This window comes from Globicephala melas, chromosome 6, assembly GCF_963455315.2.
Source record: "Globicephala melas chromosome 6, mGloMel1.2, whole genome shotgun sequence".
Lineage (NCBI taxonomy): Eukaryota > Metazoa > Chordata > Mammalia > Artiodactyla > Delphinidae > Globicephala > Globicephala melas.
In genome coordinates this window covers 80,566,705-80,591,347 of record NC_083319.1, presented here as the reverse complement: position 1 = coordinate 80,591,347, position 24,643 = coordinate 80,566,705, and the positions used below count along the sequence as shown (strand labels likewise).

The window sequence follows — 24,643 nt, the reverse complement described above, 5'->3', positions numbered from 1 at the left end:
GGGCGCGCCTCCTTTTTCAGGCTGAGCAGGACAGTGGAGAGAGAGTAGCTTGCCTGGGGTTGCTGAGATAAGCTCTCTGCCCACACTCAGCCCCCTGTTCCAGATCAGATAGGGCACGTTTCTGCAGTGAGTGGCCTGCTGACGGGCACCGTGCTGACGCAGGCAGGAAAATATTAACCCAGAGGAATGGGCGCATGCTCGTGTGTGCACGACTCTTGTGTGTTTGTGTGTGTGTGTGAGAGAGAGAGACAGTGAGTCCACAGAGAGGTTTTCACATTCAAGACCAGACATAGACACGTACATATACACACACACCTACTCATTCACACATATGTTCACATACAGATATATACAAAGATACAAATGCTTCTCACACATGCAAATTTCTTCAGTGTCATCTCCCAACTTCTTCTGTCAATGAGACCCCCTCCTCTAGGAAGCCTTCCCTGATAGCTCCAGCTCATACTAGAAAGTGACAGGCCTGAGCTCTATGCCTGGTTTCTGATGCCAAATTAGGTAGCCTGATGAGGACTTTAGAGAGGAGCAGACGGGGTTTGAATTCTGGTTCCATGACTTATAGGATGTTTGTCCTTGGGCAAGTGGTGGTACCTCCTGACCCTGTCTGCCTCAGTCTCTGTCCACTCTTCCCTGGAGGCCCACGTATGACTCTGAGAAGGAAGGATGAGAGCCTGGGCTCGGGGGAGGGTCTGGTCATTGGAGAGTGTCAGGGTTAAAGACCATCCTGGGTCCTGACTGTGCCCCCAGCCCTCGCCAGCCCAGCCACCCAGCCCCCAGTTCTCCTAGCTTGGGTCCCTGGCCTCCTGGGCAGATCTGGATGTTCTAGTTCTGGGTCATCTTGGGTAAGTTGCTACCTTGTTCTGAATCTCGGGTTCCCTACTTGAGTTTGAAAGGGGACACTTACCTGGGTGAGGATTAAGGGTCTTTTCTTTTTTGAGCAGTCTGAGAATTTTCAAGATGTCAGGTGATTTCAGAGGGACCAGGGTTTGTCCAGGTACAGGCACTGCTCTCCCACCCCGCTCCCTGCTCCTTCAACCAGAGCTGCTCATTTCTTACTGATTGATACCACAGTGCCTGAGTTATATGGACTCTGTGGCTCCATGCTTCCACTGCAGGGGGCATGGGTTCGATCCCTGGCTGGGGAACTAAGATCCCGTAGGTTGCATGGCGTGGCCCCAAAAAAAAGTTCTTAAAAAAAAAAAAGTCTGGAAAATCCCAAGTGGAAAACAATTTGACTGAAAGCCAGTTTACATGATAAATAAGTTAATCAAATGGCATGTTAGTGGAAATAAATAGTTGAAATGATTCATTTTTTACACATTGATACTTTGGGGGGCATTTGAGGGAAGTTCAGAGAAGTTTTAGTGTATCTGGGCATTTTTCTTTATTCTGATTTTTTAAAATTTCTATTTGCATTTTTATTCCTAACTGGGTTTCAGCCAATTGTGTCTGTCCCATGCTATTCATAATAGAAAAGAGTTGGATACATTTAAAATTGGAGACAATTCTGTGCTGTACAGCCACATATATGACATGGATGTGGACCTACTGGCATGGAAAAGATGTTCTTAATGTTTGAGTGAAAAAAGTACTTTACAAAACTTTATAGAAGTTTCCTTCTACTTATTGTTGACAAAGTGTGGGGCGGGGGAGGAGAATGTGTGTCTGTGTATACATAAAAAAAAGGATTAGAAAGAAACTTACCAGAATTTTTGTAGTTATTGTCATGGAGGGAAAATGCTCTTTTCGCTTATTTCTGTTTTAGGTAATAGAAGAAGTAAAAGAAAAGAATCTGAGTCTTTTTTCCATTTTTTAAAACTTTCCACTCCAATGATGGACAATTATATCTGCTTGACTTGTTTGGCTATGTGTTCATAAACATTTAAATTTTCAGTTAGGTTGAACATTAATGTCCCCAATCACTAGATCACATTAAAAGATTTTTAGTGTAGTGAGTAAGAAAGGGGAGGTTGATGAGCACTGGGTTTTTTCCAACCTATTTACTAGCAAAATAAGTGTATTGCAGGCAAAATTAAAATAAGAAAACTGAATGACTTCTGAAAGAGGGACCAAATGCCTAAAGATACATCAGAGTCTGCAAAAATTGCCCTGTAGCACACTAATATTACCAATTCATTTCAACTGATTTATCATTTCAATCAAATTAGTTTTTGAGTTAATGGTCTGCTGCTGCCTTTGTAAACCTTTTCCTGGCTCCTTTCTAGAGGCCAAAAGTAGTGGGGTGAGAGGACTGCATACCCTCCAACCCCATTTCACAGGTAGGGAAACAGAGGCTCAGGGGCAGGGACTGAGCCAGGGTTGGGCAGTGAATCTGATGCCCAGCTGGGACTCAAACCCAAGTAAATGTGCAAGGCATCTGGCGGGGTCTTCACTGAAGCCAGAGCTAGGATACTTGGTTAAATTTGAATTTCAGAGGAACTATGGGTAATTTTTTGTTTGTTTTTCCTTTTTTGTTTGTAAACAATGGGTAATATTTTAGCATAAGTATGTCCCAAATATTGCATATATTGTTTCTCTGAAATTCAAATTCAAAACTGAATGTCTTGCGTTTTATTTGGCGGCCCTACTCAGAGCCCACCCTGTGCAGACAGGACCCCGGGTATTCCCTGTCTGCCTGCACCATCCCCCTTGGCCCTGGAGATCCCCCCAGGCTCTGTCTAGACCCACCTCTGACCCTAGTGCCCAGCCTCGCTGACCCTCTTGCTGCCTGTCTTCTCTCCATGGTTGAACTTTCTGCCGCCTCAGCCTCCACTTCTTCAGTGCTGTGACCGACCTCCATCCAGCCAGTTCACCAAGGCTAGCCTCCCCTCAGCACTCACCTCTGGGGCCACAGCCTCCCGGAGCTTCCAGTGTCCTCTTGGCAGCCTGGTGTCTGGGTTTCTATCTCCCTCCTCACCTGCTCCTTCTCAGTCACCCTCCTGTCCCCAGAATTCTGCCCCCATCCCTTGCCCCACACCCTCGTGCTTCCTGGCGAGCCCATTGACTCCTGTGGCAGATGCCCAGGGGCTGACATCTGTTCTCTTTCTCCAGCCTGAGCCTGGGCCCAATCATGCCCCTGCCTGCTGGGTGCTCTGAGGCCACAAGGACCCCAGACTGACTACTTCACTCTTCTCTTTGCTTAGCACCTTTCAAGGGCTCCTCAGGCTCTTGGGATAAAGTCTGCCTCTGTGTCCTGGCAGACAAAGCTCTTCGTGGTCTGTCCCTGCCCGTTTCTCCAGCCCTGTGCAAACCGCTGACAGTCCCCAGAACATATTAGGTTTTCTCACAATCCCACTGGGCTTCAAATGACTTAAAATAACCACTACCGGGGCTTCCCTGGTGATGCAGTGGTTAAGAATCTGCCTGCCAATGCAGGGGACACGGGTTTGAGCCCTGGTCCTGGAAGATCCCACATGCTGCAGAGCAACTAAGCCTGTGAGCCACAACTACTGAGCCCGTGTGCCACAACTACTGAGCCCACTAGCCACAACTACTGAGCCCACGAACCACAGCTACTGAAGCCTGTTTGCCTAGAGCCTGTGCTCCACAACAAGAGAAGCCACCACAATGAGAAGCCAGTGCACTGCAACAGAGTAGTCCTCTCTCTCCGCAACCAAAGAAAAGCCCGCGTGCAGCAACGAAGACCCAACGCAGCCAGAAATAAAACAAATAAAAAACAAAACAAAACAAAACAAAACAAAACCAAAAGACCACTACCACCCCATCCTCCCTCTCTCATTTTAAAGGACTCAGTGCCCATGTCATCTCTTCTGGAAGATTCTTGCCCACCTCCAGGCTGGCTTAGCTGTTCCTGTAACCCCTCTACCTTAACACAGTGTATCCTAAGTCACCTGCCGTTTTTTTTTCTTTTGAAGGTTGATTTTAATGAACAAAAATCTCTGTATAAAAACATTTAAACTTTATCAAATTCTTTAAAAATACACACACACACAGATCCAAATCCAATACAGAATCTTTTGAAGATTATCATTTTTCACCTCAGCATAACATGTAGAGGGATTTCTGGATAAAACTTTACATGTGAAAAAAGACCCATAGTCTTACACATGCACACACACAAGAGCACACAATCACAATCAGGAAGAACTAAAGTATATGGTAAGAATGCAAATGGAATGGGAATGAATTTCTTGTAAAGCTTATATAAAAGAATGCTGCAAAGGGGCTTCCCTGGTGGTGCAGTGGTTGAGAGTCCGCCTGCCAATGCAGGGGACACGGGTTTGTGCCCCGGTTCGGGAAGATCCCACATGCCACGGAGCGGCTAGGCCCGTGAGTCATGGCCGCCGGGCCTGTGCGTCCAGAGCCTGTGCTCCGCAACGGGAGAGGCCACAACAGTGAGAGGCCCACATACCGCAAACAAACAAACAAACAAAAGAACGCTGCATGAGTAAAAGAACTTTCTATACCAAGATAAGATGCAGAGAGGGGAAAGAGAAAGCAGAGGTTAGTCTAACTCATTAATAAATAGTTTGAGAAGGTCATTCAAGAACAGTGAATTTGGGGAGTTACAGATAATCCCTAGTTTTCACCACCTCAAATTCTGTGAATCTGGTAACTGATGATGCTTTGAAAGTGTCTATGTTTTCATTTTTTTGTAGGTCTTGATTTGTTCATCAATTTTTAGGTGTGGTTTGTCCCTTTCGGTGTTAATTCCTCAGTTCTCGCTCAGTGTTACATCCAATTCACCAGAAGAGCCACAGTAAGAAACGATGGCAAGCACAGAGGACTACAAGGGTGGCAGTCACGGATGGCAGTTAGTAAGAGCCAGACGGCCTGGGTTTGCATTTCAGTGTCACTAGCTGCTAGCTTCCTGTTACTCAGCAAGCTCCTCGGCCACTCTCTGTCTCCATTTCCTCATCTTCAATTAGGGATCATTATTACCTACTTCATATAGGGCTATTAAGAGGATTTAAACAAGATAATCCACTTAAAGAATTTATCACACTGGGCTTCCCTGGTGGCGCAGTGGTTGAGAGTCCGCCTGCCGATGCAGGGGACACGGGTTCGTGCCCCGGTCCGGGAAGATCCCACATGCCGCGGAGCGGCTGGCCCCGTGAGCCGTGGCCGCTGAGCCTGCGCGTCCGGAGCCTGTGCTCTGCAACGAGAGAGGCCACAGCAGTGAGAGGCCCGCGTACCGCAAAAAAAAAAAAAAAAAAAAAAAGAATTTATCACACTGCCTGACACAACTAAATGTGCAATAAATGTTACCTAAAATTACTATTAGTCATAGAATTACAGGGGAATCAAAAGAAGAATTTTCCTCTTTCTCCGTATTTCTCTTTAATGAGGTTTTCAGAGGCAAAAAAGATTGAGGATCTAGTCTTATGAATATAGATATTTGCTTTTATGTTAGAAGAAAAAATTACTTGGCCATGGTTCCATATCACAAAATTTAACATCTTTCCATTAAACATCACACAATCCTCCTCATCATTATGCCCTACACACACTCTAAGTGATGTGGAGTTTCTATTGATATTCAACAATAGGGTCCAGAAATGTTAAATAAGAAATAGTTGCAGAAATGCATGTTGGGCAGTAATCTGTGGGCGCCCTAAAAGCTTGGGCCAACACAGATGCCTGGGATTCTGCCTCCAAGGCCTGGACCCGCCCACACACAGTCAGATGGGTCAGGTTCCTGCAGCCCTTCAAAGCTCCATTTGAGACCCCCTTCAAGAGGGGAGCTCCCAATAGGTGAAAGGAGCAGCAGCCATTGAGGATGGAATGCCCCACACCTACTTCAGTACGATAGGATAGCGATCATTGGTTTCTTTCATTGTGTCCAGAATAAAACAGGCTTCTTCCTGAAAGCTCTGTATCATCTCATCACTAAAGAGCACATGGATTCCTGTGGGCCCCTGCTTGTGGACCTGGCTGATATGGCAAGGGGAAATGCTGAAAAGCTGAGCCATTTTTTCTGTCAGTTCAACAGCTGTCAGTTCTTCTAGGTAGATGGCATGGTAAACGAAGAAAGTACCATTTGAGTCTCCATCTTTATGCTTCTGCTGCTGTTGCCGCTGCCCCCTCAGCCGCAAGGATTCCTGACAAACATAAATGGTTAGCCTTGGGCGCACCATCCGGCCTTTTAATGCATTAAAAAGTCTGATTCCATCTGCAGGGCCACAGATTTGAATCACATCGTCTCTAGTTAGTTTCAATAAATCTGCCCCTGAGACGTTTGTAAAAAGCCTCGTGAATGTGGAAAAACGGTTTCCATGCAACCACTGCTGAGCCTCCTGAGGTGTGGTTGTCGGCAAGAGGTTATCTGTGACTGGAGGGGGCAGCTCTGGCTGGTGACTTGGTGAACCATTTCCTTCCCCAAGAGAAAGACTGCTATGGGAACTGCTGAAGCCAGGTGATGGGGAATTATTGACATACGTGATCTCGGGCCGTGGAGAACACTCTGTGAGTATAGTTGTCTCATGGGAAGGTTGCTATTTCTCCTTCTCATGAGGCGTTCGTTTCTCCATTTTCTCCCTGTCTGTTTTTTGTTTTCTGTCTGCACCTTTGGGCTTGAAGACTTTGATCTGGCAGCTGGCTGAGTGTAAGTGCTCAGTATATTCCCCGTTCTCATTCTCCTTGAAGGTATCGGTTTGTACTCGAAATGGCACTCCCTTCTCTCCACCATGTTTCTGCATAGTGAACTCTGTGCTAATACAATGCACTTGAATAAACACAGATGTCCTCTTTGCAGGGTCCCACAGGAACTCCACTGTATTTAGTTGGTTTGGATTAGCCCTAGGATCGATTATACCCACAGACATTGGGATATCTACGTCAAGAATTCTATCTCCAGGTGGGTTCCACCTCCAGCCCTCCAGCTGCTGATGTTCAGTGTATTGGAGCCGTCTGTCATGGAACACGACACGGAATACACTCTTCACCAACTTGCCATTAATTTCTGGTAGTTCTCCAAGTTTCCTGTTGTCTAGTATTCGGATTTCATAAGACTGGCCTTGATTGAGATGTGTCAGGGTTTCATCATGGAGTTTCACTGCTGGAGAGGTGGCAGCACAAAGCACATATTGAAAAGGGAGGATTTTATTCTCATTATCTGGAGGCAAACTTGACTCTTCTTGCTTAAAAATGGGCAATGCTTGGACATCACCTGCGCTCCCATGTCGCTTTCGCACCTTTTCTCCCGCCCCTTCCTGCGGGAACCACCTGCCATTTATCTGTCTGTCCCAAGACACAGGCAGGAGGGTGTCTGCTCTACCTCTGGGTCCTCAGCGTACAGCCCAGTAAATGAGTCCAGGGCTGGATCCCTGACTCCAACATGGATCCCATTTCCCTCCCTCACCAGCCTGATCCCAGTCTAATCCAGCTCTGCTCAAGTTCTGACCTCATCCAAGACCCCAGCTTCACTTTTGACTCTTACCTCACCCTGGCCTCAACAGCACACAAAGGAAAGGAATAAAGGCAGGTGCCCCTCACTCCAGGGGTACATCTCTACCTCCCTGAAGAAGGACTCAGCGTCCTGAGCCCTCTTCGAGTCTGCAGAGGGGAATGAGGGCAAGTAGGGGTGGGAACCTGGGCAATGCAAGTTCCAAACCTGACCCGGTCTATTGGCACCCTCTAGAGGACAGTTCTATTACCAGAGCTGGCTTTGCAACTAGATCCTATACCACCTCTCCACAATGAGGGGCTACAGTCCTCAGAAGCTTCTGGACCCACTGCCCACCATCCACTACTCCACCTGGGGGGCCTCCTTACGTTCTGCAGACCAGCAACCCCACCCTTGTTTCTCAGCACTGGGTCACCTGCTCAAATCCCAAACTGGCCCATCTTTGGAGGCTCAGCCATTCCCTGGCTCCAGAAGTCCTCTCAGATGGCAGCTGGTGCCCTGGTTTGCTCCTGACCCCTCCTTGGTCACCCCACCTGCAGCCTTACATTCTGGTCCAGCTTGGCTCCTTCCCAGATGCCTTGCTTGCTGTTCCCAAGGGAGGCATCTTCTTGATGGTGGGGTCTAGGGTTCCCCTTCCCCCACTCAGACAGGGGCTCCCAGAGCACGAGGCCCAGGCTCTTTCTCCTCCCCACCAGACTAAGAACCTCCAGAGAACCAGGCCTGGCTTTCTACCTCCCCTCTTAGACTGAGGTTTTCCTGCAAATATGGCTTATGTCTCTTCCTTCCCCTCAGACTGGGAGGCCCCTGAGTCCTGGGCATGAGCCTCTCTTTCTTTCTTCGGGATGGGCGCTTCCTTAGGTCTGACGCAGGGTCTTCTCCCCAACCCTTCCACCTGGCTATTGATCTCCAGACTTTTCCACCTCCAATCCCCATTCTGTGCAGTTCTGCCCACAGCTGGGGCACTCAGGAGCCTCTGGAGCCTCCCCCAGCTCTGGGGCCCTGGGAGGGCTTCCTTCGGCTCTGGGCTGGACCTTTGGCTTGGAGCACAGGGCCTTCCTGTGGGACCGTGAGGCCCAGAGCGCCCACCCAAGCTGCACCTCTGACCTCACAAAGGCTGCCTCAGAACCTGGTCTCCATGGCGCTGCTGGCAGGAGAAGGGATGCTATTTTGGGCAGTGCGTCCGGACTTGGTGATGGGGCCAAACCCCTGCCCCACTGACCTCTTCCCTGGAACAGCAGAGTAGAGCAGTGCTCGGGCCACCCCGAGGAGGGCCGAGAGGCGGGCTCTAGCTTGGGGACGCAGGGACAGCGGAGCCTGAGACAGTCACGGAGGAACAAGTTCAAGACCTGCTGTGACTGAGAGGCCCCCAAGCCAGACGCTGGGAAGCATAAGGCACTTGGGCAGAGTGAGTCGGGCTCTAGGCAGGGCTGAGACAGGGGGCCTCCCCTGGGACCCAGGCCTGGGAGTGCCACTGCTGGGGACCACATGGGGAGGAGGTGACCGTGGGACTGTCTGGGGAAGGAACCCCAGCCGGGAGTTGAAGGCCTGGATATCTGCTCTGGTTTAGTCCTGAGTTGCTGCGTCATATGGGCGCATCACACTTCCTCTCTGGGCTTCAGTTTCCTTACCCGTAAATTGACTGCTGGGAGGCCCAGTGGTGCAGCAGAGACTGGGAGGTTGTGTGGGGCTGGGCTGCCAGCAGAGCCTGGGGGGTGGGAGTCGGGGGGCGAGTAGAGACTGGCGACAAGGGACCAAAGCAGAAGGGATGCAGATCAGAGTAATGGGTGGATTTCTGGCTTTGCTGGAGTGGTTCCTCCCTCTGGAGTCCCCTCCTGAGAGGCTGGGGCTAGAGGGTTTCTGCCATCAGGGCTAGGGATGTGAACTTAGGCTGCAGTTAGAGGGAAGCGGGCTAGAGAACAAGGGAGCATGCAGGATGGGGAAACTCCAGGGTTACCTTTGTGCTGTCATTTGTGAGGAAAATGGGGATTAAAAGGGGGGAATTTTCAGGAAAAGTGAGAGGGTAGATTTTGTTCTGAGGTGGGGGTTAGGACTAAATGAACTTTCAGGACCTCATCCTGCGTGTGTGTGTGTGTGTGTGTGTGTGTGTGTGTGTGAGTGTGTGTGTGTGCAAGGGGAGGCAGACAAGGCCCTGGAAAGTCACAGTGTAAGTCAGCAGCAAGAGAGCTTGAGGTTAGACTGAAGACAATAATACCCGCATATATGAGGGGTGGAGCTGCTGGGGGGAGGCTGTGGGCATCTCCACTGTCCAAAGCTGGGCTGCAGACTTGGGAAGGTCAGAAGGACCTCCGCAGGGCCTGGTCCGGGGACCACGAGTCCGGGGGCCAGCAGGGGTGAGGGGGTGTGGCTTTAGTGCCACTCCCCATTGGCTAAAGACACCGACCCCTCCTTCTCCGTCCCTGCCAGCTCGGCTGGGTTGAGGGGTTGGCACTGGCAGCAGCTGTCCCTGTGGCTTCTTCCCTGGGGGAGCTGAGGTCTGATGAGAATGAGGGGCGAAGTTCTGAGCCCCCCAGCCCTAGTGACCTCTCTCTGGCTCCACAGCATCTAAAAATCTCAAAGACAGAATATGGCTCAGGCTGACAGGAAGAAGCGGTAAGCATCCCACCCATTCCCCTACCCTAGCCCTTCCGTCCTGCACCCAGCACACCCCCAGGGCCCTCCCTGCCCCTCTCTCAGCCTCTCCCTCATGGTAGCTGATGCTCCCAGACTCCTTCCTTCCCACCCCGTACCAGCCCATGGGGCCCAGAGGAAGGATCTCTCCCACCTGTGCCCATAGCCAAGCATGGGCTGGGCCCTGGGCTGAGGGGAGGCTCAGAAAGACCCAGATGAGGGTCAAGGAGTTGGGCAGTGGGTTCCAGCTGCCCCTGTGTAGGTTGTGCTCAATTGAACTGAACTCACCACCTCTCACCCGCTCAGGCTCAGGTCTCTTTGGGGTGAAATAAAAGCCAAAGTCCTTGCAATGGCCAAGGCCCTGCCTATCTAGTGCCCATTTCCTCTCTGATCTTCCCCCACCCCACTCTCCCCTCCTTTCCTTCAAACATGCTCAGAGTCCTTCAGTGGCCATCCCCCCTGCCTGAAACGTTCTTTCCGCAGTTCCCCACAGGGCTCGCTCCCTCCCCTCCTCCCTGTCTTTTTCGTTTTTAAAATAAATTTATTTATTTATTGGCTGCTTGGGTCTTCGTTGCTGCGCACAGGCTTTCTCTAGTTGCCGCCAGCGGGGCTACTCTTCCTTGCGGTGCACGGGCTTCTCATTGCAGTGGCTTCTTTTGTTGCGGAGCATGGGCTCTAGGTGCATGGGCTTGAGTAGTTGCGGTGCACAGGCTCAGTAGTTGCGGCTCGTGAGCTCTAGAGCGCAGGCTCAGTAGTTGTGGTGCACGGGCTTAGTTGCCCCGCGGCATGTGGGATCTTCCCGGACCAGAGCTCAAACCCATGTCTCCTGCATTGGCAGGCGGATTCTTAACCACTGCGCCACCAGGGTAGTCCCCTCCTCCCTGTCTTTGCTCAAATGCCACCTTCTCAGTGAAGCTCACCCTGACTGCCCTACTCAGTCACTGCCCACCCCCTTTTCCTTGCCCTACCTTTTCCCGTAGGATGTACTACCTTCTACCACACAGATGACCTACTTAGGACATTTCATCTCTGCCTGTCAGCTCCACATGAGCATGGATGTTGGTCTGCTTGTGTGCTCTTGGATAGAGAGAATGAATGGGTCCCTTCTGTGCCAATGACATCACTGTCTCTGCCCAGGACTCTCATAGGGCTTTAGACCCTTTTTCCAGAGACTCACCGGTCCTGCAGGCAGCTCAGTCCCAGCTGAAAACAGCCTTTTCCACTCCTCTCCCGCCACTTCCCATGGTCTCAGCTCAGTCAAGGATCCCCTTCTCCTCCGATGCTCAAGCCAGAAGTCAAGGCCTTGTCCTTGATATTCTGTCCCCCACTAACCACCTCATGTCCCTCACATCTAACCACCAATCTGCTAAAATATGTAAGATATCCTCACTCCCACATCCCTACGCCCTCACAGCCACTTTAGGCCACCACTTGCCCATTCTTCAAGTCTCTTCAGGCCTTGCTTCCCACCCGGGGGCTTCTTGCTCTGATGGTGTTATCCATCTCCTCCACTGGATGAAGCCATCCAAGGGCAGAGACTGGATTTTTACTTTTCCCCCTTGTGCCTGACTTATAAGTAGCTGCTCAACAAACATGTGTTAAATGGATAAATATTGGTTAGCCGGTTAAATGGTTGGCTTGAGGTTAGTTGGATAGTTTGCAGCTGGTTGGTTGATTAGATAATTAAACGAGCTGGTCAATAGGAGAATCAGTTGGTTAAGTTGCTAGGTTGATGAGTCAAAGGGTTGGTTGGTGGGTTGTTAGATATTTAGTTCCTTGGTTAGCACATATTACTTAGGTAATTACCTCATTGGCTGTTAGTTTCTTGGTTTGTAGGCTAGTTTTCTTAGATGCCCTTTATCATTCTATACCCTTCCTTGAGCTCTCTCATCTATGCCAATGGGTCAGACGACCATCTATGACATGGTGACGTCCAAATGGGTATCTCTAAACAAGACCACATGACCGGCAGCCTCCTTACTGGTCACCACCACTTAGCTGTCTAGTGAGCTCCTCAAACTCGCCACACCCAGAAGGGGACCCCTCATTCTCCAGCCTAAGCCTGCAGCTTCTCTCATGTGCCTCACACAGGCCATCGTGCTGCTCTAGGCAGAGCCTGGGGTCATCCCTAACACTTCCTTCTCCATTCTCCTCTCTAATAAGACACCAAGTCTGTCGGTTTGACTGTCTTCCTCTCACCACCGCCACTGCACCTTCCTAGCTCAGGCTGCCATCACCTCTCAGCCTGTCCGATTGCTCACCACGCCTCTACTCATGCTCCCTTATTCCTGCCTCCAAAGAGGAGACAGTGCTTCCGCTTAAATCCGTCACCCCACGGCCCTCTGGGGCGAGGTCAGACTGCCTAACGTGGGCCATGAGGCCATCTGCCCCTCTCTGCCCATCTCGTGCCACTCTCCGTTCTCTCTCTGCAGTCCATCCTTATAGAATTCCTCTATACATCACACACTGTCGTAGCTGCAAGCCTTTGTCCAAGCATTAGCCCAGAACCTTCCCCCAGCCTCCTTTGATGCTCCTTCATCTGGCCGGTCTTGTATTCTCGACCTAAATTTCCTCTGGGAGAGCCTCCTACTCCCTCCTCTGGGTCATCTGCTTCCTCCCTGCAACCCCATAGTGCCCACTCTTCACTGTGGCAACACTCTTTACAATTTTAAGTAACTGCTTAGTTAATTGTTCATCTTCCTAAGAGTGGGGATCATGCCAATGTTCTTTACTGCAGTCACTGAACACAGCAGGCATGGTAGGCATTCAATAAATCTTTGGTTCACTGGCTCCTTGGTGGTTGTCACTTACTGCGTCCTGCCTGCTTTGTGGTGAGGAGGAAGGGGCCAGGGTTCCAGAGCTCTCTTGGTGTCTGTGACTTCCTGCTTTGTCTACTGCTCCTCTGCCTCTGTGGTACCTTCCCAGGACTGTTCTTGAATTCCTGCTATCTCAGGCTCTTCTTCAGGGCTGAGGAGGCATAGGGGCAAGGCGACCCTTATATGATGCTGCATGGGAGCTGCAGCTGGATGGGAGCCAGTGGGCCAACCATTCAGGCAACTCTACATCCCCCTCCATGTGCTCAGTCCTGGGTTTGTTTCCCTGAAGTAAGGAGACAGCAAGGACTAGGGTGGGTGAGGAATGAACATGGGGTCTCAGCCAGGAAAGTGGGAGGGGTTCTATCCATGCCTGGTTTACATTTCTCACTCCCTTACTCTCTGCTGCTGTGAGGCTGGGGAAAGTCAGCAAGCTGAGGCAGGGTGTGGGTGATGTTGCTGACCCCAGCGGGGCGAGGAAGGTGAGGGTCACTCAGCGTGGGAGGCGGGGGAGGGTCACCAGTCTGAACAAGCACTAAGGCTGCACTTAGAGGCATCTGCACCCCACCTCCTCCTTAGCCTCCGGACACCGTCTCCTTCCTCACACTCAAGTCCTGTTCCCCCACCACCAACAGAAGATAGAGCCTCTAACTCACTTTTTCATCCGTCTATCCATCCAATCATGCACTTACTAAACAAACGTTTATCAAGCCTCCACCATGTGTCAGGCACTGTGGGAAGTTCTGGGGATCTAGTGGAGAGTAACAGATGAATTCTCAGTTTTCGTTCATTCGACAGTGTATATTGCACACCTACTATGTGCCCGGCACTGTGCTAGACAATGAGGATACACCAGGGAGTAAGACACAGTCCCTCCTTTCCTCTGTCCCTCCCGTTCATTCGTTCATTCATTCACTCCCTCACAAGCATTCATTTGTGTGACCTTGCTTCAGAGCCTGGTATATTCTGCCGTCCCCGTCATCTCTGGCAGAACCTGGGGCATGCTTCAGGCCTCAGTGCTGTTTCTAGAGCCCAGGAGCAGACTTTGTCACAACTTGTGCTGTTTGCAGAGCCTCACTGCTGCCAGCTCCTGCCTGATGCCTTACCTGTGTCCCCAGAGCTCTGGCCCCAGCAGACAGGCAGACAGACAGACAACTGAGCTCCACTCTCGTGCCTGCTCTCTCCCATCTGCTTCTCCCCTGAGGCTCTTTGGCAGCACAGATGGCGCTCACTGGCTTCCCAGCTGCCCCCTCTGCAAACTGGCCTCATTAATGCTCGCTTCTCAGTGGTCCAGTCCCCCATCAGGAGGAAGAAGGGGCATGATCTGGATACCCCCAGTCCCTCTCCACATCCCTGGGACTCTCACATGCCTCTGACCCCAGCAGTACCAGCTGCCCTGGGCAAGAGGAGGTGTGTGGAGAGGCCACTGGGTTACCCATTAACTCAGCCATGAGTTGAAAACCCGATGGACTGTAAGTGCGCCTGATCTCATTTCTGCCCATGGGCTCGGGCTGCTGCTTCAGGTCCACCCGCATGTCCAAGATGGTCACACCGTCTGCAGTAAGAAGGATGCAAACAGTACTGCAGAAGGAGATGGTGCGCGAGTTCCTGGCCGAGTTCCTGAGCACGTTTGTCATGATGGTGAGTGGGTGGGTGGCACAGGGTGAGTAGGCTCTGAGGAAGGGGCCTCAGGAAGCTAGGGCTCAGTAAGGGCAATCCATGACCCCCTCCCCACCGCTGGGCCCTGAGTCACACCGTCCATTTCCCGGCCTCTGAGCTAGGAGCCTGAGGGAGAAGCATAGGAAAATAAGGAGAGCTCTGTCTTTCTCACCAAGCCTTTTTGGGAGAGAAAGGGCTCATGGTACGTGGGAGCAGAATGAAATCCTGGGCTGCTTGGGGATGGGTGGGTCAGGGGGCATGCCTGGAAGTGAGGAGAAGGGAAACAAAGAGCAAAGAGATTGGAGAGGACATTGAGGCTTTGAGAATTAATCCTGAGGGCAATGGGGAGACATCGAAGGTTCTCAAGCAGGGGAATGATATGGCCAGATTTGGATCTTAAAAGGAAATTCCGGGCGCAGTGTGGAGCCTAAGCCGAATGGGCAAAGCTGGAGGGAGGGGAACCGAAGAGGCTGTGGCAATGACCTAGGATAGAGGTAGAGAGGGTGTGGAGAAGAAAGCACACATCTGCGAGAGTTATGGAAGAGGGAACCTGCGAGCAACAGATGTGGGGTAAATGCTTAGGGGCCCGTTCTGCGGAGCCTGCGGCCCAGCGCAGGGTGAGGCATGAGGTCAGTTTTAATGGGAACAGGTGAGGTGCCAGGGAGAAATCTCGGAGGCGGTTGGATATAGAGGTCTGGAACTCTAGAGAGTGGCTTGGGCTGGAAGTAAAGAGTTAGACTACATCAGAATATGAATTGTGGTTATAAAAATTGTCCAGTGAGAATGTACAGACAGAGAAAAAAACGGAGTTGAGGACAGAGCCTGAAGAATGAAGAGGAGCACACAAAGGGGCCTGAGAAGGAGTGACCGGAGGGGTGAGGGGAGAAGTGGGGGGGGGACCAGGTTACAGAAGTGGCGGGGTCCACAAGGAGGGAGTGGTCAGCAGCGTGGGAGGCTGCAGACAGGCCAGAGAAGTGAGCGCTGACGCCTTCTTGTAGAGTATGGCAACCTGGAGGTCCTGGGGCACATTGGTGAGGGCTCTTTTAGTGGATCATGGGACAGAAACCATAGGCAAGTGGGATGTGGGTTTTCTTGGAAATTCCCTGTCCGTCCACCTGCGTCGGCCCTGCCACTTATCCCATCCAGCCTCTGCCCTTAAGCTGTGGGCATACTTGTTTGCACCTTACGAAGGCCCAGGTCCATGAGAAGAAGGGCTAGCCTCTGGGAAGGGAAGTGAAGGTGTCGGGAGTGTCCCAGAGGCGGCAGGGGGCTGGGGGTTGGGGGGAGAGGACGAGTGTGGTTGTGTGTTCGTGTGTGTGTGTGCGTTGAGTCACGGTGTAGGAGGCAGTGGGATCCACAGAGCCCTGGAGACTCTGGACACCGAGGTTCTTATACTGATCATCCTGCCAGTGAGTCACCAGCTGGCCTTGGACAGGTCTCTCTGTGGCTCAGAGCCTGTCTTCTCAGACGTTATTAAGTGTGTTGGATCGGGCCTCCATGGGCTTTGGAGCTGGGTTTGAATTCCGGCTCTGCTATCTTCTAGCTCTGTGATCTTACATAAGCATCTTAACTGTTCAGAATTTTACTAATATCGAGCCGGCCAACTTTGTGAAGAAGGTTAAGAGATCGACACCCAGCGCACATAGGACATATGTGTTGGTTGCTTGTCAAACTAACAAGCGCTCTCAGCTGCTCTCCCTTCCCTGCCACTCGCTGTCTCCCCCTTCTCCATTACCTGCCCTCCTGAGCTGTGACACCAGCATCTGGATCCGCTCTTGCCTTAATCCGGGGCAAAGTAACTCATTTATGACAAGACATTCCAGCCCCGTGAGGGCTGTTAAACCTTGGAACTGTGGAGGCGGGAGGGTGCCTCCTCAGAGAGCTCTTAGGGAAAGCAAGCACTGACCACATGCATTCATGCCTGCCCACTGCCCACGTTTGCGTTTTTCTTCCTTTTATTGAGATTATTATAGAGCACCTACTGCATACAGGCACTATAATGCCAAGCCCTTATGTGCAGCATCTTCCCAAATCCTCACAACAGCCCTGTAAGGGAGGTACTATTATCCCCATTTCACAGGTGGGGAGACTGAGGCTCCGTGAGACAAAGTCACTTGCCCAAGGTCACATTTTAAGTTAAGATGAAATCCAGTCCAGTCTAATAACCCTGTCTTGACCCTTCAACGCTATGCTCTGTCCCTTAGCTTAGCTGTAGATTTCTGACTGTCCCCCAGCTGAGGTAAGGCCCTCACTTTGGGTAGTTCAAGACCACTCTCCAGGCCTCTGTTTCCCTTGGGAGCAGAAACATTTGCCATTCAGTTGCTGTGAGGATCGAAGGGAAGTTACCCTTGTAAAAGAACTTTGTGAGGTTCATGCTCACAGAGGACATCGTATTGTTGTTATTTTTAGGTGTCGGGCCTGTGTGCCAAGAAGTGGTGGCTTTTTCAGTTGATAGGAAGCTCAGTGAGTCATCAGCACAAAGCTTTCGCCAGAAAAGCTACAGTGACCTTGGGTCCCATTTACTACCGACAAGATAAGGGAAGCACACTGTTCCACTCAGTTCTACTCTGTAACCTCCGGGGCTGTTGTCTTCCGGGCTGGGCCCGTGGCTATTGGAGGGACCTGGACAGGCTGGGCCACGTTCACTGATCAGAGAGGGTGGGCGCTGGGCTATCAGGGCCCTGGAAAACCAGCTGTAGTTGTGAGTAGTAGGGCAGGGGTTGCAAACTCGTGCTGTGGGGGGCCAGAGAGAGTCACCTGAGGGTGGCGGAGATGGTGGCTAATGGCAGAGTGCTGACCTATGCGAAGACATGGCTGCCACCACTCCAGCCGACTGTTGCCATGCCATGTAGAATGCGGGCCACTGTTGCAGACCTTCTGATTTTGCAAGAGAAGCTGGAACTTCTGTGCTTGTGTCAAGACCAGGCTACCCAAACAAAACGTGGGCTGGACGGCTTAGGTCCAGGGGTTGCCAGTTGGCAACCTTGACACAGGAGATCACGTGGGGTTTATTCACTCATTCATTATTTTTAGTAAATGGTTTTGAGCTCCTACTTGGAAATGGGGACCCTTGGTCTTCAGACCCTCCATGCCTGCTCCAGCCCCTGCACCTCCTGACCCCCCAAGCCTGCCAGCCTGGCCTGGCCTTGCTCCCCACCCCCAGCGCTACTCAGACACTTTGCTCCTCCTTTCCTCTCTCCTTTATCTTCAGCCCCTCCCTCTCTCAACCTTAACACACTCAGGTCTCTCGACCTAAAACAACAGAACACAGAACATCCCTTCATTTATCACACTCGCTCTCCCTCCCTCCTCAGGTAGGTTCTCAAAGGCATGTCTACCGTGGTCCTTTCAACTGTTCACCACCTACCCCCCCCTCACGCTTTCTGGGACCTGGCTTCATCAGACCCCATGGCCTGATGACACAGTGCTCACCACGCTACTCATGACCACTGGATGGTCACACCCAAAGGGATGTTTTCCAGGCCTTCTCACGCTTGACCCAGAGTCTGCACATGACCGTGTGGGCCACACCCTTCTTGGGAACTCTGCTTCTCCCTGGGGTCCAGGGCACATTCTCTTTGTTCTTCCATTTCAACTGCTGCTCCAGCTGGGGTTTCTAACGTCCACCCCTGAGGGCTGACGTTTGGTCCTAGGTTCAGCCCTCAGCTGCCCACTCACCCTGCGCCCTCTCCCGGGTGTCTTCATCCAGCCCGACGGCTTCAACTGCAGCCCTTGTGTCCACAGTTCTTCAGGTTTTCTTTTTTCAAAAACTCTAGAACTGTTCAAAGGAAATACAATATGAGCTACCTATGTAATCTAAAATTTTCTAGTAGCCACATTAAAAAGGTAAAAAGTGACAGGTGAAATTAATTTTAATAGTTACTCTATTTAACCCACATACCCAGAATGTTACCAGTTCAACATGTAATCAATATACAATTATGAATAAGATCTTCTACATTTTCCTTTTCCTACTAAGCCTTTGGAATCTGGTGTGTGCCTTACACATACAGTAGATCTCAATTTGGACTAGCAACATTTCAAGTACATAATAGCCACATGTGGCTCATGGCCATCATATTGGATGACACGGGTCTAGACTCTGATTTCCAGCAGTTTGGACATCTAGAGGTCCCTCAAAGACAACATATCCAAAACACATAGACTTTTCAGAGGAGGTGCCGTCTGAATGTGGTCTTTTTTTTTTTTCTTTAAATAATTAACATTTTGGGCTGCATTGGGTCTTAGTTGCGGTGCGCGGGCTTCTCTCTAGTTGTGGCGCAGGGGCTCCAGGGCGTGTGGGCTCTGTAGTTTCTGGTGTGCAGGCTCTCTAGTTGAGGCACGTGGGAGAATGTAAGCTGAGTTGATTGTGTGTGGGGGAGGAGGGAGAGGACATCCAAGTTTCTGGCTTGGCCAACTGGGATGGGGGAACATGGGATGAAGATCACATTTTCTGAGAGATGGTGAGCTTTCAAAATAGAGCTGGAGACGCTTGTGAAGCACCCCGGAGACTTCCAGTGGGTATCTGGAAATAGGGATCTGGCTCTCAGGTAGAGGTTTTGGGAATTAGTGCCTCAGGCATATCTGAAGCTCTAGCCCTGGTAAGAAAACGCAGGAGTGACTGGGGTGAGATATGAAAAGGGCCAGGGATAGAACCCTGGGATCATCTGTATTTTATGAGGCAGATGAAGGAAGAAGAATGTGGGAAGGAACTGTGGACCGGGGGAGGCTACAGAGGGAAAAGGAAAACCAGGAGAGGGAGATGTCATGGAAGCCAAAGAGGAGGCACTTTCCAGAAGCACAGTGTGGTTAAGGGGGTGAAAGTCAGCACAAGTGAGACGATGCCTGAAGGGACCTTTGGGCAATCTGGAGGCTGGAGTCCTCGGACAGAGCGCAGATGTCGGTGACAGTTGGAAGCAGAAGCCGGGCTGAGGAGGGAGGGCAAGGGAAGGGATAAAGGAGCCAGCCAGCAGGTCCTTCCTGGAGCCTGACTGACATGGGAGGGGCCGTCCAGGAGTCCACCGGTGGACAGGGAGACCGGGCTGAGGAGGGAGGCTTCACTTTCAGGAAGGAAGAGACCCGAGCGTGTGGCAGCCACTCAAGGGGAGTGTGGAGGATACAGGCCAGGGGAAGGTCTCTGAAGAAGGAGAGAGAGGTGGGAGCAAGGGCCAGAGCTGAAGGGAAGGTGGATATAGGGGCAGGTGGGTGTTGTTGAGTGAGGGCCTCCTTTTAGGTCTCTAACATCCCTGTGAAGGGGGTCAGTGGGCCGTGTCACCTGCTGAGATCTGGTGCTGGGGGATGGGCAAGAAGTTCAGGAGTGATGCCCGAGGGCAATGGGAATGAGGCTGCCTCCAGGGCTGAGTGTGTGGGGCTCTTGATGGTTGGAGGTTCCTGGCAGAGTCCAGATGTGAGGCTTGGAGATTCCTTGAAGAAACTCCCTTCAGGCTAGGCTGAAATGTGAGAAGCTCTGAGGGGTCGAATCCACACCAGCCCTGCCCTCCTGGAAGCCCTGCCTCCTCCAGGCCCTTCAGGTGCACCTGGAATCTAGGGACCTGGACATGCCCGTGAGAGCCCCTCACTCCACCGCCCCGCCCCGGCTCCTTGCACAGCCCTCACCCAGCTCTCACTGGTCATGTCTGAGCAGCCTTGGCAGGGCCAAGGGGGAGAGGTCACGAGGAGGGAAGTCTCTGGAGGAGGGGGGAGGGCAGAGGGTCTCCAAGGGCAATGCCAGGGAGGCGTAGCGCGGGAGGGGCCGAGCGCCACTCTGAGGTTGGGGCTCCTGGGCGGGCAGCTCCCTCAGAGGCCCTCTCCCACAGGTGTTTGGTCTCGGCTCCGTGGCCCACATGGTTCTAGGAGACAAGATGGGGAGCTTCCTCGGTGTCAACTTGGGTTTTGGCTTCGGAGTCACCATGGGAGTGCACATGGCAGGGAACATCTCCGGTGAGTGGGCTGGGCCCCGCCTGACAGGCAAGGCCAGGTGTCCCCTGCGGGCTCCTGCTGCCCCCTTCCGGCTGTCCCCTTCTCCAAGTCAGCCAGCACCTTGCCCTCACGGGCAGCTTGGAGGGAGAACACCCTGAGCCCTTTTCCTCTGCCCAGACGCTTCACGAGCCCCCTTGACCCCTTGTTTTTACTAGCTGGGTCAACTTAGGCAAGCGATTGAACCTCTCCATCCCTCACTTTCCGTAATGGTTAAATGGAGATGGTGGTGCCTGCCTCGCCGGGTCCTTTTGAGGACTGAGTGAGTACGCTCCACGAACGCTAGCCGTTATTATTGTTGCTGTCGTTGCTCTCAGTATTACTGATTCTTGTTGTTTGTTTCTACGCCGACACACTTGACCCTCCCTGCAGGGGCCCATATGAACGCAGCCTTGACCTTCACCAACTGTGCACTAGGCCGCATGTCCTGGAAGAAGTTTCCCGTGTATGTTCTGGGTCAGTTCCTGGGTTCCTTCCTGGCTGCTGCCACCATCTACTGCCTCTTCTACAGTGAGTGTCCCGCCCTGGGTTGTCCATCTCTGGCCTCAGCCTCCTCCCCTGAAATATGGGCTGATCCAACCGAGTGTCCTAGCCTGTGAAAATGTCTGGAGAGAAAAGTCTTGGAGGTACTCCCTGCCCTCCATCCTACAGCCTCACCTCTGAGACTGCAGTGGGGTTTGGCTGCGGGCAGGCCTACACTCAATCTGTGTTTCCACAGCCGCCATCATCGACTACTCGCGGGGAAGTCTGACAGTGACTGGTCCCACAGCCACTGCTAACATTTTTGCCACCTACCTTCCTGACCACATGACCTTGTGGAGGGGCTTCCTGGATGAGGTCAGTGGTCCAGGGTGGGTGCCCCTCCTCAAGCCCTCCCCCACTCAGGAGGGGGCCAGCCGTGAGCCCCTCATGGTGAAGAGGACAAGAACTCTGGATGGGGACTTGTCCTTGTGCCAGGACATGTTTCTGCCAGCGGGTTTGGGCTGGGGGCACTGCTGAGGCCCTATGGCTTGGCTAGGGGTCCCAGGTGGCTGCCACGGTGTCGGCTGCCACGGTGTCTGCTCCCCAGGTGTTAGTGACAGGGATGCTTCAGCTGTGTCTCTTAGCCATCACGGACAAGGGGAACAACCCAGCACTGGAAGGGACACAGGCCTTGGTGATTGGCATCCTTGTTGTCATCATTGGAGTGTCCATGGGCATGAACACAGGATATGCCATCAACCCCTCCCGGGACCTGCCTCCACGCTTCTTCACCTTCATTGCTGGCTGGGGCACACAGGTCTTCAGGTACTGCCTTGTCCAGACCATTGCTGTGAGTCTTCTGTAGGTTCCCTATATGTGGAGGGGTGGAGTAGCCCGGGAGCATCCTGCAGAGCTCCCAGTGGCCTGGGGAGGCAAGAGCAGGTCCTGACTTTCCTCCAGACCCTGCTCCTGGACTGAAGGTCAACCCTGCCCCAGACCCGCCTCTGTCCTTGAATCAGGCTGAAGCTGACCGGTGCCCCAGGCTCAGGGGCAACTCCCGGGCTAGGGTGGGGTTTCTCCTCTACTCTCAGGCCCTACTCTCTGTCTCGGCCTGAGGTAGATGCAGGTGCCATGCTGGGCATCGGCCCCCTAAGCAGGCCTCTGCCTCTTGCCTGCAGCACCAAGGACTGGTGGTGGGTGCCAGTGGTGGCCCCACCCCTAGGTGCCTACTTAGGTGCCATCATCTACTTGATCTTCATTGGCTCCAGCATCCAACAGAAGCCCCAGATACTGGAGACTCCCTCGACGTATGAAGACCACGGAACACCTGTGTTGCCCAAGACCACATCTCACACACCCGTGACCTCTTCCCTCACCCCTGTCTCTGTGTCCCCGACAACAGACCTTCAGTCCTGTTCCACCCTTAATTGACTCCATCTGCCTAGAACACCTCTAAGTAAGACTGTTTTTGACCCCATCCCCATCCCAATAAAGAAAGCCTTGTCCCACAGTGGCACCCCCGGTTCCTGGGTGCCTCCTGTGGTTGGGCTTCCCTCCTGGATTCTTCCAGGAGCTCCAGGGTTATGCCATAACCCAAGGCTGAGCATAGAGCTGAGAGGCCTCTGACTCCTTCTGGCTCTGGGAGCTGGGTCGCGCCTGGGGAAGGAAGTGGAAGGGACAACCTGTGGCCTCGGTAAGAACAGGATCAGATCACAGAACACCGGACACAGAACAGTGGACTTTCAGGCACAGGGTAGAAGGGGATAGCTTGGGGGAAGGGACACCAGCTAGCAGGTGGGGGTCAGTTCTGGATATACCTTGAGTGCCCTGGGATAGGACTCTGCACTCTCCCTCAGTTCTGGCCAGTTCTCGGACCAGGCAAGTCACGTCCCAAGTGTGTAGGTCAGAGTTCTCAACCTTGTTTTCATTATCGCCCCCTCAGGAGCCTTTTAGACATTTTTTCCTTAATCACACAGTATTTTAAATACCACAGATACACTGTATATCTGTTTATGTACTGTACACATACCTTTGCTTTATACAAAAAAAAGTAAGATTTAAAAAATCTCTCCCTTCCAAGGATCCATTTTTTCTCCCATGGGAGCAAAGTCTCCCCCACCCTTGAAAACGCCTGATGAAGACTGAAAGGAGGTAAGAGACTGGGCTCCTCTTCCTTCTTCCTGAGGCCAGAGCTCTCCCACAGGAAGGAGCTCCAGAGTTGGAAAGGAAGATGCGGAGAGGAAAATCCTTCCAAAGGGCACAGGAAATGGTCTCGTGGGGTGCAGGGGGACAGGTGCAGAGGTTGGGTGGCGGTGGGGCAGCCAGAGTCCACTGACCCTGGGGCCCGGTGGAATCCTCTGTGTTCTGGGACTCAGAAGGCAGCATCACCCATGGCTCCTGTCACTGCTCGTGCATTTAGCCTTCCAACAATCATGGAGTTCCTCCTGGGTGCAGGCCCTGGGGATGAGGCTGGGTCTCTGCCTTTGAGGGGGGCAGCACCTACTGGGGACAGGCAATCATAAGGAAGGAGCTAAGTGGTGCAGAGGGGGCTCGTAGGCCAGCCTCAGGAGGAGACAGAGCAGAATGGGGGCTGGGGGGTGTCCTTCCTGGGGCTGGTTGCCACACTTTAAGGTAGGAGGAGACAGCGGGCAGAGGAGGCTGAGCTTTCTTCTGGAAGTGTGGGCATGGCGAGATGAGGTTTAGAAAACCCACCTGAGCTGCAGTGTGCAGGATGCTGGAAAACAGGGAGACTGGGGCCTGCAAGGGAGTGTGGTGTGAGGCTGCTCCAGAGGAGTGGCAGGGCAGCTAACAGGTCAGCGCTGGTGGGCGGAGAGGAGAGAAGGGATTCACCTAATACCAAGGAGGTAAAACCTGCAGAACCTGGGCTTGGACTGGAGGAAGGAGTGGGTGAGGAAGAGGCGGGGGCCAGGGCTCACTTCCAGTTTCTGGCTTGGGCCCAGGTGTTGGAGATGTCCCCACTGAGTGTGGGGTGTGGGAGAGGAAATGGTTTGAAGAGGAAGATGATAAATTATATCGTGGACACATTGACTTTGAGGTGCCTATCGGACTTGGGCAAGAGGTGTGTAGGCTTGGGCTTCCCTGGTGGCTCAGTGGTTGAGAGTCCGCCTGCTGACGCAGGGGACACGGGTTCGTGCCCCGGTCCGGGAAGATCCCACATGCCGCGGAGCAGCTGGGCCCGTGAGCCATGGCCGCTGAGCCTGCGCGTCCAGAGCCTGTGCTCCGCAACGGGAGAGGCCACAACAGTGAGAGGCCTGCGTACCGCAAAAAAAAAAACAAACAAAAAAAAACAAGGTGTGTAGTCTTGGGCAAGTTACTCAGCCTCTCTGGGCCTCGGTTTTCTCATTTGTAAAATGGGTCTAATAATATTACCTGCCATTTGTGTTGATGTGAATATTCAATGAAATAAAATATGTACAATGCTGAGGATAGTGGTTGGCACAGAGTAAGTGCTCAATAAACCATTATGCCTTTTGTGTGGTCTGGAGCTCAGAAGAGAGTTGAAGCAGAGATTGGGGAAACTGTGGTTGTGTGGATACAGCTGGGGCCGAGGAAGGGTGAAAGAAGGGTCAGTGAGTAGGGTCCTGGGAGCACAGCCAAGAGGCAGCTGTGAGGTGGAGTGCGCCTCTCAAGAGGTTTGGTTGACGAGGGGCACAAGCTGGGTGGTCAGGGGACACTGGAAACATCCCAGATGTCCATCAAC

General features: G+C 52.4%; 1 protein-coding gene and 1 pseudogene across 1 annotated transcript; one reads left to right on the top strand and one right to left on the bottom strand.

The window, feature by feature from the left end:
* Window positions 1-5,774: 5,774 nt before the first annotated feature.
* LOC115840158 (alpha-globin transcription factor CP2 pseudogene) lies at window positions 5,775-7,988 on the bottom strand (annotated as a pseudogene).
* A 762-nt stretch (window positions 7,989-8,750) lies between these two features.
* Window positions 8,751-24,403, top strand: AQP7 (aquaporin 7). Its single transcript, XM_060301045.1, has 8 exons — window positions 8,751-8,789; window positions 9,944-9,994; window positions 14,349-14,466; window positions 20,301-20,424; window positions 20,833-20,970; window positions 21,179-21,297; window positions 21,530-21,747; window positions 22,101-24,403. Exons 2-8 carry the CDS (start codon window positions 9,969-9,971, stop codon window positions 22,351-22,353), a joined length of 996 nt encoding a protein of 331 aa, XP_060157028.1. The 5' UTR covers window positions 8,751-8,789; window positions 9,944-9,968; the 3' UTR covers window positions 22,354-24,403.
* The last annotated feature ends 240 nt before the right edge of the window (window positions 24,404-24,643 follow it).